Source organism: Myotis lucifugus, unplaced genomic scaffold (assembly GCF_000147115.1).
Source record: "Myotis lucifugus unplaced genomic scaffold, Myoluc2.0 scaffold_2, whole genome shotgun sequence".
Classification (NCBI taxonomy): domain Eukaryota; kingdom Metazoa; phylum Chordata; class Mammalia; order Chiroptera; family Vespertilionidae; genus Myotis; species Myotis lucifugus.
The window spans coordinates 889,696-908,547 of record NW_005871050.1 but is presented as its reverse complement, the minus strand read 5'-3'; the positions used below and the strand labels follow the sequence as shown (position 1 = coordinate 908,547).

Sequence of the window (18,852 nt, the reverse complement as noted above, 5' to 3'; positions counted from 1 at the left end):
TACCTTCAACAGTAACTGATATTTAGTGAGTCGTTGCACTGGTTTGAGTAAATAGGAATCCAGACCAAGTCTGTGTTTTAATTTTCTTTGACATTCCTGTGATAAAATATATTATCAATGAATTTAAATGAAGACATAGCCCTGTGAAAACGCCAAGTGTTCATTGAGTAGACACAATGATGGCAGGTTTATTACATCACAAGGAAAATTTACCAGAAGAAATTGATGTTACATGTGGTATGACCATTAGAGGCAGCATATTTGAAAAACTACAGTAAACATTATTTCAAGAATGTGTGAAGTAGAAAATTCAAAATTTCAAAGACTAAAACATTTATATATAAATTCATTGATGTGGAATGTTCAAAAGGTGAGAAAGCAACAAATGACCATAGATGAACATTACTAAAAAGTTCTTCAAAATATCCAAGAAAATTAACAGAAGGTTCAGCTCCACAGGCCAAGGCCCAGAAAAGAAATACGTTATACAGAATATAAATTAGATTGGGCATGAGAAGATGTTTTTTTAATATCACAAGAAAAATCCAGCCCTCATTAACTGGCTATATTCCCTGCCACTATAAATATAAGGTCATAACTTTGGGTCCTGGGAGCTTTGTAGGGTCTCTAATAAGGTCAAGATGGGGGCTGTATAGGATGAAATGTGTGTATAGGAAGTGCAGAATACAAAAGAAGTGGAAGAGGTTATACCTATGTAAGATTCAGGACCCCCATCTGGATATGGATAAAACCCAGTGTATAATCTAATTCAAACAATTATCAACCCTAACTCATGTTGGGAAGCAGCGACATAAGCATGATATTGAAGATTTAGAGGTAAATACCAAAAGAAGTAGCTAAAAGAGCTAAAAGTGGTTGCCTCTGGGGAGCAGCATAAATGTGGTTGTGTGTATGTGTACATGTGTGCATATGTGTGTGTTTGGGGGAGGGTAAAATTGCTTTTTAATCAATATATGTATATGCTGATTAAAGTACTTTATTTATTTAAAGTAGAAAATGAATTTATAAATAAGAAATATCCCAGTATCTTTCAGAAAGAATATATCCAAAACCTGAATAATTACTATACCTGGAAAAAAGCGCATTCTGAATACTTCTTCCAAATTGCCTCTGATCTGGGTTTATTCTGACAATATTTTGCATACATCTGAAAATCAGTTTTCTGTGATAAAAGCAAGTTCAAATGTATTACCAATTATGAACAATGTACTTTTCTTATCGAGAAAGTAAGAGCAAGAGTGAGTGTGGCTAAGCATTATAGGGAATATGGCCTAAAGTGCTGCCACACTGGCAGCTGGTCGGGAACCCTCTTTATAGTCCAAGAACAGCATGTCCATCTGAACAGGTAGAGGAACACATAATTATCCAAGTAATTTCACAGCTTCTACTTACCAAGTTTGAGAGTTAGAGGGAGAAAAGCCTTCTCTGAATGAACTATAAAAGCAGACTCATATTTTCACAACTGTGAGCTAATAGGGTACCAAGAAATACGCTCTTCCTATGGTGTTAGTCATTCAATTCCCTGGTGAGTGAATTTGTAGCTAAATTCCAAGGTCCTTGATTTATCATTGAGACATATCATTGTACCATGACCCATTAGACATCTGCCCATGCTATTCTCTCTCCCTGGAACCATCTTTATTTGAGCCTTATCTAATGGGATGCCTCTTACTCACTCTTTAACATTCATCTCATGAGTCATTTCTTCTATAAAGCCATTATTTATATCTCCAGTCTATGTAAGATTCACTTCTTCTTGGCCCCTATAGGATCATTTGTCTATCTCCAACATAGCACAACTCACACTATACACAATGGGTTCCCCATTTTTCTCTGTGAATACGGTAGTCATGGGCTCGGTACCCACATAGCCTAGCACAGTGGTTGGCACATAGTACGTTCTCAGTAAATGGCTGTTAAATGAATAAACATATCAAAAAGCATGTATTAAACTACAACTGATTACCAAGGACTCTGCTAACCTTATGAAAGATACTAGTACAAAGATATATAGGATATGGACCCTGCCTCAAAAACTTTTCCATCAAGTGGAGAAAGAATTCATGAATATATGTAAAGATGCATAGTAAATGTAAAATCCCCAATGAATACCATGGCCATTAAGTCTGACAGGAGTCCAAAGGAAAGAGATACTGCTGTTGCTTAGGGAAAAATATGGGCATCGTTTAAATGTGTTTCAATTTAGGATATGTTGAGAAAGGTAATAACCCAAATTTCTTTCTTAACATTATTTTCTCAGTCCATAAATACTTTCTCAGATATATATTAGGAAGCTTTCAATAATCTCCACTATCCAATTGACTCTCAAATTAAGACAGAACTGATATTTCAGAAACAGGAAGAACTAGATAAGCAGAGAATATTCTGAGAGGAAACTCTAATGGAAGAGAGTATGATTACAAAACTTGAGAAATCAACTGTATTAAGTACACTCTTGGGACATGGAGCAATGAGCCTCCCTGAATGATCTCATAGAATAAAAAAACAGCTCTCTGTGTTGCAAAGTTCCTGTGATAGATGCCTTGGGTCTGAAAGCCAGACTACATTTGATTCTACTAAGATTTCACATGTATTAGAGGGGAATACCAAGGCATCTCAGGCTAAAAATTAACCAAGCCAAGAATGGTTGTGCTAAGATGATTCCTAACTCTCACATCTTCATAGCTTGGATGGTCCTTGGACTCCTGGGATCACCCAGGGGTCAGTGGACACAAGCTGAGCCATTGAAGCATTTGCTAGCACAGAACACAATGGCCATTTACATGCTCTCGATATCCTATTGCACCAGTTTCTGTAACAAAACCTGGTTTAGCATTAAATACTTGCTCGAGTGATGTCTCCTCTAAAAATATAAAGACGTAAAGAACAATACCTACCTTGTCTCTAAATCTGTTCTTATAAAATTAGCTGCTATTTTGGTGGTCCATATTTATATATTTTTAAATAATAATTGAACTAACCCTTTCCAGGAAACAAAGTCCGACTCTTTCTGGAGCATCAATGCAATTTTCCAGACTGCTCATGAAAAGGCTATGAAAATTTCAGAGAAAAAAATAATATGTTTATGGGAAATAAATTGGTAAATAACCCTTTAAATAATATCATGAAAAATAAAATTCAATTCAGCAATTACATACTTGCTATGAAATTCATATATTTCTGCCATATTTCCAAAGAGAACATCCTTTTTATTTCTCAGGAGAGGTGGCATAAGATCAAACATCTCTGGATTATCCATCTCTGCTTTATAGCCCTACCCAAAATAAAAACATTTATTCAGTTAAAAAAAGATTCACATTAACAGTTGATTGGCCCACCAAAGGTGTATGTACAACAAAATGTATAGGGGATTAGTGGGTGAAGCTGCTTGTAATTTTAACATTAAACCTTCTATTTCCCAAAACTATACATCATTATTTTTTAGAAAGTAGGACATGGAAGTGAAGGTTTTCTACTCAATGGGTAAAATAAAATGATAGCTCATTGGCCTTCAGGGTACTTTATAGTATAGGAAACAAAATAGAAACCAAGTATGAAAAATTATATTACAGGTCATTAACTTCTACTTAAGCTAGCAATAAGTGTTTAGGTTTTTCAGACCAAATTCATACTATGACACTTGTATGAAATGAATGTTTTTCTCCCATTTTTAGATCTTTATATCACAAACTCTAAATAGTACCATGGGAATAATTAGAACCATCTGCTGTATCACTAAGAGAACAGCTTCTCTCCTCTATAATACATTCTGAATCCACAATTCTTACTCCTGAGGGAGAACCTGAATACACACATCTGACAAACATGCAGTCTCAAGCCATAGCAGAAATACCCACTGCTGCCATGTGACAATCAAGCAAGTATGCGGGAAGAGAAGACTGCCCTAAACACTTCCTAACAGATGTAGCAGGGGAGCATTCAGGAAAAGACAGGAAAATACAATTTGACGCCCTTACCAACAAAACAGTAAACAGCTCGCGAACATAAATCTTCTCAGTCTGTATCAGCTCATTTAGGACATGGCTAAAATGAAAAGATCATATTTATCAATTATTCTATTGTTTTAGAATTGCATTGCAATATTTCAGTTATCATTATAAATTGTCTAATGTAAAAATTGTTAATCACAGGAACTACCAATAGTTTTGGTTTCATTATTAAAATGTAAAATTAATTCTATGGTTTCTAGAATAAGTACCACCACAAGATTCTAAAATATATTTAAAAGAATGGGGAGCGGTGCTCAGGACTTATTTTTAAATGGGGAAAAAAAACACCTTTATTTCTAACTCACTAAGTTTAAGAATCAATTTACTAAAACCTCACAAACTCTATTCCCCAAAATCTGGGAAATACTTTTGGGGAGGGGGGCAACACAGTTTCTTAGTTATAATTCCCTTTCTATCTCCCTCTCCCTCAAAAAGAAATATTAAAATTTTAGGCGTAATTTTTCCTTTTTCCCAGTAATGTTCTGATATTTTTCAAGACATTAAGTGGATTTATTATACTGGGTTTCCCAAGTATAAATCATACTTAAGTTTCTGTAGTAATTTTGATTACTAGCACTTTATAATAAAACTAGAGGCCCAATGCACGAAATTCGTGCAAGAGTAGGCCATTCTTCCCCCGGCTGCCAGCACCGGCTTCCCTCTGGCCACCAGCAGGCAGCCGGACCCGGGCTTCCCTCGCAGCCCGGCTTTGTCTGGAAGGTCAAATTAGCATATTATGCTTTTATTATTATTGATACATTTTCCTTCCAAAGCAATTTCCAATTGACATTGTATTTAAAATTTGTTTCCTCACTCCCCACTATAAGTAATCCTTTTAATTTAACTTCTATCTTTATCCTCTTTTTTATTTTTTACCTTTTAATCATTAACCTTTAAAAATCTTTAATACACATACACACACACAGGGTGGGGCAAAGGTAGGTTTACAGTTGTTAATATGGAAAATAATGTAATCAATAAATAATAATATAAGCACAAACTCTGTGTTTTGTGTACTCACAACTATAAACCTACTTTTGCCCCAACCTGTATGTGTCTAAATATATCTTGCTCTAAATACTGGCTACTTACAACTCTATGATATAAAATTTAAAAGGTGAATATACTCATCTCTGGAATGTTAACAGAATACTATAAAAGTGAATGAAACAATGATTATTAACATGTACAAAATAACATTGTATATATACATAACCCTTTGTAGTTTTTGGAACACTGTCCCATTCACTCTGACCTCATTTACAAAAGAGGATACTAATATTCTGTAAAGGTCTAGTTAATTTTCAAGTCACATAAACAGAGCATATGTTAACCAGGTCTAAATGCAAGACTTTTGATATTTCATCTAGTGTTCTTTTCATCAAATCTTGTATAACCCCATACTGTGAACTCAAAAATCCCAAACATGTTCGCCTTGGACACTGAATCAGTGACTCCTATGAGTAGATGTATATATGTCTGTTAATAAATTAAAAAATACTTCTTTAAAACATCCAAGGTATTGTTATTGTTCAAACTGGAGGATGGACCAGAACTTCTCTTCTCCAGACAATCATGCACCACTTCAATCTGAAATGATGAAAATAAGTTAAATTAGCATCGAAGTAGGTATAGTTCTTGTTCAAAAAAAATCTGGCTCAAATTAAGTTTTCTCTAGGTCCAAACTGTGTAGATAAATTGAAAAATAACCCTATGATTATTTGTTCTTTCAGATATAACTCTGATATGTACTATTAAAAAAAAATTTGAGTTGCCTAAGAGGGCAGATTTAAGATAATAATTAGAATTTGCTTTATATATTAAGTAATGTTTCATTTATTTGGCACTTTGGGGAAATGAGGTTAATTCATAAAAAGCTTATTGTGCAAATAACTAAAGTTTATTCACTGAAGAACCAAAATGGCTTGTCAACCTTAATGTTTTTTAAAGATTTTTTATTGATTTTTTTTTTTAGAAAGGAAGGGAGGAGGGGGAAGGAGTGAGGAAGGAAGACAGGGAGGGAGGGTGGGAGGGAGGGGGGGAGAGAGAGAGAGAGAGAGATCCACTTCCTCCTGCATGCCCCCTAGTGGGAGTATGAAACCAGGCACGTGCCCTCACTGGGAATTGAGCTGGCAACCCTTGGTGCATGGGAGGACGCCCCACCAACTGAGCCACACCAGCCAGGGCTCAACCTTAATGACTTTTTATGGAAACCTTTCTAGGAAATATTACATGAATCCTTGAATTCTTTAACCCAGGATACAGAACATCGTTGATCCTTTTCCTATTCACTCAGTGGCATCAATCATGAACATAAATGATATGATAAAATCTAATGATATACTCCAGGGCTAGTAAAATGTGCAGAAATGTCTATTGTTTCTTGAAACGACTGTTTCCTGTTCATCTGTCTCTGCTCTCTGCCACATGTCAGTTGTTGCTATAAGTGATCTCCCTGATCCTAAACTGCTAACTTATTTGCAGACCCTATGGGACTTGGACTACCTTACTGAATCAACTGCATGAGATTTAACACAAAATTAGCATTTTGCTCTTCAGAAGCATGTGAAGTATATTCCAGGGATCCTGGTTGTATTGAACAGCTGAGATGAGCCAAAACCCTAACCTCCAAGTAATGTAACAACTGGAACCCCAAATCAAGTACGAGATCTATCAGCTAAACTGTATTTCCACAGAACATGACCTACTTATTAAAAATACAGGTGGAAAGGAACAAACATTTATTGACTATAAATGTTTGCTCTTCAGAAGCATCTGAAGTATGTGCCAGGGATCCTGGTTGTGCAGGCACAGTCCTAGGTCCGAAACACACATCATTACATCAAATCCTCACAGCAATTTAACATGCTATGGCATACTTATCCCCATTTTACACATGGGAAAACTGAGGCTCAGAGAAGTTTAGCAACAGGGCCAAGGTTCATACCTTGTAAGTAATGAAACAGAGTCAAGCCCATGATCTGTCCCTATTATCATGCTCCCTCTTTAAGAGCATGCTTTGATTTATGTCTGCTCAATGTACCAACTGTTATCATTTTAATGCTATAATTAGGACTGAAAATGCTGCACACTCCACTTATCAGATAAGTATGCATTATTTACTTTTAAAGAATTTCTGAAATACAAGTTTTTAAAGTTCTGAAACATAAATATCTACTTTTAATTACATAAAGATTTTGCAAATGGACTTGAAGTGGAAGAATGTGTGCATTTTGCAAACTAGTTCACCAGCTACAAATCTCACCGAGAAAATGTACAGAGCCACAGCAACTGAATAAATACACACAGTGGAATGCTAAGGTAGTTATGAATTAAAACTAGAACCGAAAGACATGAAGGACGATGAAATTTGGCATTCAACCTGTTTCCTTCTTGGACCAGAAGTTGTGGCTGTATAACATGATAACCAGGCATGGTATGTAGGTTATTCACTAGCCTGTTAATAATTGTATAAAAGCCTTAGAACACTACCATACACCACATATTTTTCAAAGTAGTTCACAAATATTAGAATATTTTATTTTTATACTAACTCCATAATGAGGGTATCCTATTGTTATCTCCATTTTACAGATAAGGAAATTGATTTCCGAGAACTTACCCAAGGTTATACAGCCAAGTGATGCAACTGGGATTAAAAGCCAGGCAGTCTGGCTCTATAATCTGTATCACTATGACAAACAGCCCGTTGGCAATATATTCTTGTCTTTATTTACCATCAAGAACACACAAAGAAAATGTAGGACATTGCAATTATGATCAGGCTACTCTCTGAAGATACCAGAATATCATGGATAACTGAGAAGGAATCATGTATTTGTCAAGAAATGAATAAATGTCTTTTTCAGCCCAAAGTATGGTCCATTAGAACTGTCCTTTACCCATGCTTCTTACTTGCAGGACTGGAATTACTTATGAAAGAAATCCCCTTTTATAAAAATGTACATCACTTACTTACGATTATTGAAATGGGGTGCGGGGAAAGAGATGCTGGAACATACATGAGATATTCTACAGAAATTATTTTGAATTTGACCCAAGATTTGAGAAACTACTCATTCATCTGGGAATATGCCAGGACTGCAATTAGACACAATGCAGCATCAGCTTTTCCTTTTAGATTAAATAGGCTTTCAAAAACACAATGGTTGAGTGATTAAAAATATGGTTTTAAGACCCTATACCTATTCTGGAACTACAGTAATAAAGTCATCTTTGAATTAATTAATGATATTTACTTTTAAGTTGCTCTGATTTTGTTTCCAAGTCTTCTTCCCTGGGAGAGAAATGTGAAAATATTTCAGACCAGAGTGAAAATCAACACTTACATGCATGTTTATTAAACAGGAAGATAGTAATATTACAATGTGTTTATATCAGTATTTTTAAAATCACACTATACAAAACACTTGAATGTTTAAATTTAGCTATATGATCTCAACTTCTTATTGAGTATACTTTTGCCATGTATCAACCCATTTTCTCCTTCATGAAACATTCACTTGATTGACAAGCAAGCATGAAGCTGAGTGATAGTACACATAAATTATTTGTAGATGTGGTGTTCATCTTGACACATAAGCATTTAATTAGATTGTACCTCACTGATTAACTGGGTCAAAAAGTTTTGAGAAAAATCTAAACTTAAGTAATAATTACAGCATTTATTTTGGCACTTACAATATGCCCACATTCTTGTAAGCCCTACACAGGCATTTTCTTTTTCAAACCTCAAATCACCTTAAGAGATAAGTACTACTTCTATCCCCATTTTAAAGATACGTAAGTAAGGTTACTATCTTGTGCAAAATCAGAGGTGGTATTTAAATCTAAATTGTCTACTATCAGAATCTGTTTCTAACCACTATATAAAACAACATGTCTGAAGCATGTTAAGGTGCTAAAACGAAACAAACCAAAAAACAACTTCATCAAAATTCCAAACTTTAATCTTTCTGTTCTTCCTGTTTAATCTTTCTTTTTCTTTCTGTTTAATCATTCTCTTCTGTTTAAAAAGGGTGAGCCCCTATATTGTTATGCAAGGAGTCCAGATGTTCTGACAAAGCCCAGTGCCTGGTCCACTCAAAGACTAGGTCATTTAAGCTCCTAATTCTCAGGGCTGCTGAAAAGGCTGCCACCCACACAGGCTTTGTAGGTCTCTCTTCTCCATGGAAGGAACATACTTTATGTCTTTTCCTCCTCAGCAGGAGCCATTGCAAGGCACACTCAGGGAAAGGCTATTATGCTGTTATGTTCTCTAAATTTTATACTTTCATTTACTTAAAAATGCATTACATGTTTTTAGGTTTATATAATCATATATATAAATATAAATTAGACTTACTGGCAATTACTATATAAAATCAATTTCTCAATAAATACTGATGTCCATCACTTTAAAGACACTTGATATAGAGATCTGAACTTATTTACAAAGGTAAATTAGGGATCTTCACTAACTAGCTGTACTAATTAATTCTTAGCAAATACATGAAGAGATGAAAAAGGAGTATTTACAAAAGGCATTTTTTTCTGAAAAGCAATGCAGATGAATTCATTCTTTTAACAATGTAAATATGTATAAAACTTATTGAGTGCCTATACTATATGCTAGGCTCCGAATTTGGTGCTAGGGATACAAACATAAATTGCACAGAGACCCTTCCCTTATAGAGCTTACAGTCTATCAAGAGAAACACAAAACAGGAAATAACACTAAAGGTAAGACAAAATAAACAGGGACTTGTTATCACATAGCTTGACTATCCAACTGAACTGGGAAAAGGGGAGGAGAGGCAGGAAGAAAAATATTATCTAAAGGAGGTGGCCTACAGTAGGAAAATTAATAGAGGAGTAGGAGCTAGTGATGGGAAATGAGAGAGGGAAGGGAACACTGTTCCTGAAGAAAACAGTATATGTGAAGTCCAAAGGCAAGATAACTAAGGGAATTTAAGAAGGGAAAATGGGGAGACAGGGAGACTCCTATAGTTGTCAAAGTAATAGATGATATTAACTTGGATTAGGGAAGTGGCAGTGAGTGATAGCAATGGGAATGGAACTAAGTGAGGTTTTTTTTACCGATGAGAGGTGGGGCATGAGTGAGAAGGGGAAGCCAAGGGCCCAGGAATCATGGTGCTATTCACAGAGATGAGGAAAATAGGAAGAGCAGGTTTGCAAAAGAGAAGCAATCGGTTTGGGGTACGCTGAGTCTGAGTTGTCTATAGGAAATTTGAGGAGGCAAATTGTAAATGCAGGTAAGACTAGACTAGAGTTACAGATTTAGGAACTCAAACCACATTTTACCCCTCACAGACAATGTTCTTCCATAACTTCCTTCTGTATTAAATGTTAATTCAACAAATATTTGTTACATCCTGCTAGGTTCCAGGAGACAACTGTGCTAGGTACAGGATTCTATTTGATACAAATTAATAAAAATAAAAGCAAGGAACAAAAAAACAGCTTAACTTATTTTATGAAAAATTAGCACTTATGCTTTGATTTGACCCAAACTTATATATCTGGCTTAGCAATTAAAAGTCTTGAAGAATTATTTGGAACTTATTGTTATAATCCCCATTACTCACAGAGCAATAGGGTAAAATGAATGATGTTTGTAGCATAAGTAATGCTTTGATTTAATTTATAAACCATGACTTATGATTAATAAAATCATTAATCTAACCATTCATGAAGCTGCCGTCTTCCTCATAAATGCACTAGGCAGTCTTAAATTGCAGCAAATTCAAGCTACTCCCAACAAATAATTTTATTGTGGATGACACAAGAGTCTATAAAATGAAAAACAGCTTGATTTATTTTAATAGTGAAACTGTTTTCCTCTTATGAGTGGTCATTTGATGAAAGCGCATAATCTACTTTTTATATAGTCATTTTCCAAGACTAAGTGTAATACTGAGAGAATAATGGACAGTTATTATGAAAAAGAGAGAAAGTTAATTGTAGGCAGAATGCAAAAATGAATGCTGATCGTTTTAAATGCCAAAGTGATTTTTCACATACACAAACTCAGAAAATGTACTAGTGAAAAGTAATAAAGATGGGTACCTTTCAAAAAAAATTTACATGCTTGAAAGAAAGTATCCAACTCCCACTGCAGAAAGAAAGTGTAACACCATTAACTAAGAATATCAGAAATTAATGAAACAACACAAAGCAATATGCACTTTAGTGATTAAGGCAGTGAGTGGGATTTGGACAGTCTCTTCAGAATCCTGTTTCTCAACCCAAGGTGTGCCACTTCTGGAACCCCTTTCAAGGAGCTGAACTTTTAGAAGACTGTAAAGAAAGAAGCCTTAGTCGGAGTCTTGTTTATTGAATACTTCTTATGTTCTATAATTTTTTTCACAGGAACCCTTTGAAGTCAATAGGTGTCAATGTTCCTATTTTAAAGGCAAGGAAACTGAGGTTAAAAGGTTAAGGGAACTGTCCAATGTCACACAGACAGTAAATGAATGCAGGAATCTGAGATCTTAGGAATATCCACCTGTTCTATTTTCATTCTCAGTTATTGGTTTTTAGCCCCTTATTTTTTTTTTACTTTTTCCCATATTATCATAGTCAACATTACTTATTTATGGGATTGGTCAGTTTTATTTGTGAGTATATTTTTATGTTTAATAATTATTAATTATATAACTTTGATCATCTTAGCCTAGTTACCTGCTTTCCTCATCTCTTTTAAATATGATCCATACTGGGGCGGGGCTGGATTTTTAAACTCATTATGCCTGGCTCAAGCTTTCTATGAATTTCAAAATAGTTCCCATACATTAATAAAGCCTCTGATTCTCTTAGATAAGAGAGCCTGAATTTAGTCCTACATTCACCCATCCAACTTACTTAAGGCCCCAAAGCCAAATCACTCTCCCCCTTCAAGAGGCACCAGAGGCTGCTCAAGGGAAACCTTGGAGCAATACAGTCATCTTATTTCCAGAGCAGCTCAACAACATAGTGAGGATAATTATTTTATCCCACAGAATGTAGAAAGGGAAATGGATATTACATGACTGAAATAGGTCAACAAAGATTAAAACCAGAAAATGGACTCTGTGACAGGCAAAATTGTTCTATTTACTTGCATTTATGTACAACAGACAAGCCATTCTATTATCCAAGCCATTTACTTACTAGAAGCTTATAAGAACCAAGTAATAGTTTGAGGTATATAGTGTATATGCATGAGTATGTGCAGGCACATGTGTGTACCAGTATCATATGCCTTCCTTCTTCCACCTGCTGAAGAAAAGGGTGAATTTGATGCGGGTATAAATATTCACACTCATTGCAAGTCTGGACTATTCAGTACAGATTTGTAACATCCTGTAGGAGTAACAAAGTAAATAAGAGCAGTAAAATAAAAAATAAAAGAGGGAATGTAAGATTCTTTACCAGGTTTAGGTGAAAAAAGGGGTGCTTTAGGTATGATCGCTTTGTTGGAAGCAGGTACCACAAACTGGATTGGCCTCACATGCTCATATTTCAGGTTCTTGAAACCAGCTTGTTGGTTCTCAAATACAGTTCGAATGCTTTCAAGCTTGAGTTGTACAGTCTGAATTTGAATCTACAGGTTGTATAAAAATTTTATGAAATATTTTATGAAATGGGATGATTACAAATACTATCAGATTTCTCAGACTCAAACAGTCCAAAAATTAATGTAGAGGAATTTAGAAAAGTAATGGAGATTAATGTATTATCTCCACATAACCAAAACAAATAAAAGAAAAATTCATCAAGCAGTCATGAAATAGGCCACCACATACAGTGATTTACCTTTCATAAACAAGAAGGGATATTGCCTGGAAAAGAAGGCATATTTAGCATCAGAAAGCCACCAAGTTAAGCACTGTCACAGGAGTTTATGTTTCTTTTAGCTCTCTATGTTGTAAAAGGCTCCTCAGAGCCATTATAAAGAATATCTCCCTCTGGCCTTCCTAGACAATTTGACACAGCTAAGCTTGGTGGCATCCAGAGAATGACTCGGTTATTGTCACAGCCATGTTTCTGTTTTTCTGGGGCATTCCCTAAGATCTGATGCTAAACACAGATTTAAATACTGTTCCAATCTTTGCGTCAATTAGACATTTTAGCAGCAAACAGTATCACAAATAAACTTATCTACAATGTGAAAACAGTGCTTCATGACATCTCCAATGGGGTGGTACTGAACAAACCTAAAGCTCTCCACCCCACCAACAGCAACTTCCGCTTGCTCCCCACCCCCATCAAGAAGACCCAGATCCTTTCTTTAAACCTTCCTTCTCAAACTGAGTAGAAGCAATATCTGTATCCACACAGCGTCTGCTGTTGGTTACTGCAGCACAAAGAAAAGATGTTTGGGCTAGGGTGATCTTGACATTGGCCCAATATTTGCCAATACAGCTTTGGTCTTTCTCCAATGATGCACAAGAAAATGTATGTGAGAGCTCCTAGTATGTGAAAAGAGTTTTAAAATAATGGAGTCAGAGCTCATAAAGAAAATTACTCTTAATTAAATAGCAAGAATAAGCCTTTGGATTTTTTGAAGCTTAACAGTGACACTGATATCACCTCTAATCCTTAAGAGCACTGTGTAATTGCAATTTGATATAAAGTTAGCAGTGAAGTAATAAAACTCTTACAATACTAAACCTACGGTAATTATAGTTTTTAAAAACGTGTTTACTTAAAAAGAAGCCTCTTATTTTGAGTTCAGGGGATAAAAGTAAATCAAATTCATACTGTAGGGTTTTAGTAGCAAAGTTTATAAAGGGCAGAGCCATTTCAAGAAAATGTTCGATATCTTGGAGGGCTTCCTGAGCATTTTCTTTAGACTGAAACTTATCTATTTCCTGACTTCATCACAGCATTGAAGAGCCTGGAGAGCACACTACACACACACACACAAACACACACACACACACACACACACACACACCATAACTATGAGTAAATGAAAACATATATGTTTGTCCCTTAAAACAGTGTTTATCAGTTTATCAGTCCCGGCTTCTGTCAATCAGGGTTACTTTCAGAGCTATTAAAAATAAAGATATCTAGGTTGGGTCTCCAGAAACTCTGATTCAGTAGCTCAGGGCCATAAGCCAGGTATTTATGTTTACAGAGCTCCATGGGTATTTCTGATGCACAACCAAACCTGGGAAGCACTGCACTCATTTCATAACAAGGAAATCATTCTGCAGCAGAAGCCTGACCATTCTATCAATACTAATATTTGAGCTGCATGCTATTTTCCCAAAATCAATAACTGAAATATGAAACTCCTAGCCAAATATAAAGTATAATATGAAAGCATAATGATTGCTCAGGACAAGGATAAAAGTTTCCTTGCCATAGAAGATGTGCAGATTAAAATGTTCATGCTCAGATATGATGCCTGTAAATGATAGCCCTATTTTTCATTCCACTGCCAGGAACAGATCTTATCTTCACTGCTTACCCATGAATGGGGTCAGACCCTCAAGCAATGGCAGAATATTTTCCAGTCACTTTAATTTTTTACTGCTATAACTATGAAATGTGGAAAGAGTTTCAGGTTTTATCAAAATACCCCCCCAAGGTTCCGTAAAGTGTTCTGTCTGCAAACTATCACTAGAGTAGAGGCTTCAGAGATGTACCCAAAATAGAAAGAAGCCATCACAACCACAATCTCAATATTCAGAACAGAGGCCGAAATTCTTATAATACTAACCTGCTATGAATTCTGCAGAGTTAATATGGATTAAATAAGCATAGTCAAACTCAGACCTCTTGCAAATTCCAAAGCTATACCAGACCCTGACCATATAACCTCTGAGAAGGACCCAGGAAAAATATTTATCTTCCTTTTCAGAAATGCACCATGCCACATGACACTACCTGCTGTAGACGTTTATGCATTTCGAAGGTCCAGCTGAGTTGTATCCGTTTGTGTTTTGTCTCATTAACCAAAATATCAGAAAGATAATGTAGCTCGGTGCACCTCTGGCAGATCAAATCAAGTGCATAATGGTGATTTGATGTAAGTCTGTGTCCATGTAAAATCACAAACTGGACCTTTGCTAACAAATCCTGATTTTGAGAAAGAAGTAAAATAATAACTGCATGATCTCTGTTCAAAGAGAGGGAGGAATAATTAAGAAGCAGACTGATTGAGCAAGGAGATATTTTGCCAAAAATATGATTTGATATCATACTTTTACAGGCTGCAAAAAAAGCTGTTACAGTAATTAGCTATAGCAGTTGATATCAGAAACTCACACATTTCTGGTAATATAAAAAGAAAACTATCCAGCCTCCCAGAATAGGAATGAGATGTGCTTCTTGTGGGTTGTACAGATTTAGAACAGAACCCCATATATCAAATGAAGTACACACCAGCCAAAGAAAGCTAATTGGTTTCACACATGTCAGCCTTGGAAATCCACCTGACACCTTTACAGACCTGAAGTGAACCTGTCACAGGGTTTGCATGTCAAAAGGGATCTTAAAGGCCTTGCCTCCACATCAACTGCTGACTCACCCCCACCATAGTGACTGAAACATAATAGGAGCTCAGGAAATGTTTGTCGACGTAAAATAAAGAAACCTGAAGCCCCATATGAAGAAGTGACTAGCCTATCTAGATAGTGGGCAAACCAGGGTCAAAATAGGAAGCAGTTTAATGGAATAGAATTCCAGTGTTGCAAGATGAGAAAGGTCTAGAGATCTGTTGCACAACAATGTGAATACATTAAACACTACTTAACTGTACACTTAAAATGGTTAAAATATTAAATTTTGTTATGTCTTTCATCACAATTACAACTGAAAATTATTTAAAAAACAAAAACAAACAATAAAACTAAAGCCCCCTAGTTTCCAACCCAGTTTGCCTTCTTTTTCTACTCTACCATAGGGATCTGTAAATTGCCCCACAATCACAAAGATCTACAAGCACAATTCCAGAACTGGTCACCACAACTGCTACCTCTCAATTTGTGTTTCTTGGTGCTGGTGGTTCACCCATAAATCTATTTGTTCGCTGAAAACCCACCTTAAAAACCATGGCCTTGCCCTCTCATACAAAACAGGAGAGCAAAGCTAGAGTTTGTTAACTAGTAAAGCCATTAGTCCAAGCTTTAAGACTGGCAGCTGGCTCTTTTGAGTCATGTATCTCAGGTACGGTGCTGAGTGCTTTATCTACAACACCTAAATGAATCCTTACAATCTACTCTGCAAAGTAGGTCCTTTCATCACCAATTTATAAATTAGGACATTGAGCCTAGAAAATGTAATCAATTTACGTAAGGTCACACAGCTTGTCAGATTAAGTAGATCTATCTATATGAACGTATGCTGGTTCAAATAGATATAACAAATGATGGATATTTATGGAATTATGTTCTTGTATGTTTCCCTTATTTCCAAGTACCCAAATAGGATTCTTGATAGACATTTTTCTAGCTTCTTCAAATGATTTATGATCTTGTTCCCACTGGCAGGCCTAAAATATTTCACACCATTATCTCAGAAGCTTCCTACATGATATATGCAGTGTCACTTCAGGCCCACATTGAACAGAATGGAAAACAGACCAATATTATTGAAAAAATTATATAGATTGTTGCTGAGAGATTACCAGTAATCATAATAAGGGTTTCAACCACTGAAAAGCATCAAAATGTACTATCATACTCCATAAATATAATGAACATCTGAAATGTAATCTTACCTGAGAATTTTCATCTAAGTTTTCCAAATGTTTTATTTTTTGTTTTATATGAGCTATATTCCCTGTGACATCTGCCAACTCTGCTTGTTGATTTAATAGAAGTTCAACTTCACGCACAAGCTAAAAATAGTAATAAAAATTAGTCTTACAAGCAAATAAATTATTAAGCATTTCCCTTAATAATCAAGTTGTATAGGAAATGCTATTAAATAAGAACATCAATATGAAAAAATTGCACATATGAAAAATATTTTCAGTTATTTTATTCACAGTAATTCATATAATCTGCTAAAATTTAAACTCCTAGATATCAGTGTGTATTGATTATTTATAAAATATCACTATGTACATATGAAAACATGTATATGTGGACATGTATGGAAGTATGTATAAGTGTATATACCTATACATATATATTCCCTAGCTCTATGGTGAACAGTTCTAGGAACAAAGACCCTTTAGTAGCAATGAGGACTCCTAGCATCCAGATGTTGGTCTTTAACATCATTTTCCAGAGAAAGAAACCAGAGCTTCTAGAATATGTCTGGTTCCAAGGCTGAGGCTTGGACCATCTCTTTATGCTAGAAAGTAAAGAAGTGATCAAATAATATTTGGACATATCACCAGGACATGGTAGTTAGCTTGAAACACCAAAATAGTAAGAGCAGTAATAAATTATGAACCATTAAAAACCTATGAAGCCATGGACCCAAAAATATAGATAGATAGATAGATAGATAGATAGATAGATAGATAGATAGATAGATGATAGATAGATGATAGATAGATAGATAGATAGATAGATAGATAGATAAGGAGAAGGGAAGACCCTTGCTTACAGTAGCATGCCTATGTGGACTGGTAAATGTGGAGGAGACACTAGAGAAAAAAAACCCCAGCATTTCACAACTATTATAATAAAGACTATTTAAATCAAGAAAGATCAATTGATATTAAACCTATGGTTATCTTTTGATGAGGAGCAAGATATTTGCATGGGCCCAGCCGCTGTGGCTCAGTGGTAGAACGTCGACCTATGAACCAGAAGATCACAGTTCGATTCTGGTGAGGGCACATGGGTTGTGGGCTGGATCCCCAGTAGGGGCCATGCAGGAGGCAGCCGATCAATGATTCTCTCCCATCATTGAAGTTTCTATCTCTCTTACCCTCTCCCTTCCTCTCTGAAATCAATAATATATTTTTTAAAAGATATTTTCATGGCCTTAAATTCTCTCCCCACACATTTCCTATTAGATACAAGTGGAAAAAAGTAACTACACAGTGGAGAAATTTAATAGCACCCTGACTGTGTGATCAAAGTCTACATCAACAATGAGGGATCGGTGGACTTAATTTCCTCCAGATGTGATACCTTCAGAAGGACACATCACATATGCGATATTCTAGGTAGTCATACACAGATTAATCTAATCACGAGAAAATGTCAGACAAATTCAAAAAGAAGATTTTATTTTTAAAAGGACTGTATTATACTTTTGCCTGTCTGTAAGTTATTTTTTTACTTAATTCCTTCATCTTTTTCACCCAGCCCCCTCTCCCTCCTCTCTGACAGCTATCAGTCTGTTCCATGTATTCATGCCTCTGTTTCTATTTTGTTCATCAGCTTATTTTGTTCATTATATTCCACATGTCAGTGAAATCACACAATACAATATACAGATGATGTATTATAGAATTGTACCTCTGAAATCTATATAATTTTATTAACTAATGTCACCCCAATAATTTCAATTAAAAATAAAATGAATAAAAAGGACTGTATTATTAAAAATGTCAATGTCATAAAAGACAAAATATGGCTATAGAAATGTTCTAGATTAAAGGCAACTAAGGAGACATGACAACTTAATGCCATACAAGACTCTCTAGACTGGACCCTGTATTATACATGGGAAAATAAGGTTGGTTAGAGCATCATCCCATGCACTGAAGGATCATGGGTTCAATTCCTCATCAGGACACATACCCAGATTTTGGTTTCCATCTCCAGTCAGAGTGTGTAGGGGAGACAATCAATTGATGTTTCTCTCTCACATTGATGTCTCTCCCTCTCTCCCTCTCTCT

General features: G+C 35.5%; 1 protein-coding gene across 1 annotated transcript in view; it reads right to left on the bottom strand.

Moving 5' to 3' along the window:
• Window positions 1-18,852, bottom strand: part of MCF2 (MCF.2 cell line derived transforming sequence) — a 121,766-nt gene that overhangs the window by 21,376 nt on the left and 81,538 nt on the right. Inside the window, 13 exon segments of the mRNA XM_023757085.1 lie at window positions 4-96; window positions 1,091-1,183; window positions 3,003-3,072; window positions 3,180-3,295; window positions 3,999-4,065; window positions 5,533-5,621; window positions 8,291-8,328; window positions 11,121-11,152; window positions 11,154-11,166; window positions 12,465-12,636; window positions 13,733-13,944; window positions 14,924-15,125; window positions 16,768-16,887. Of these exon segments, the coding sequence (XP_023612853.1) occupies window positions 4-96; window positions 1,091-1,183; window positions 3,003-3,072; window positions 3,180-3,295; window positions 3,999-4,065; window positions 5,533-5,621; window positions 8,291-8,328; window positions 11,121-11,152; window positions 11,154-11,166; window positions 12,465-12,636; window positions 13,733-13,944; window positions 14,924-15,125; window positions 16,768-16,887 (1,317 nt within the window).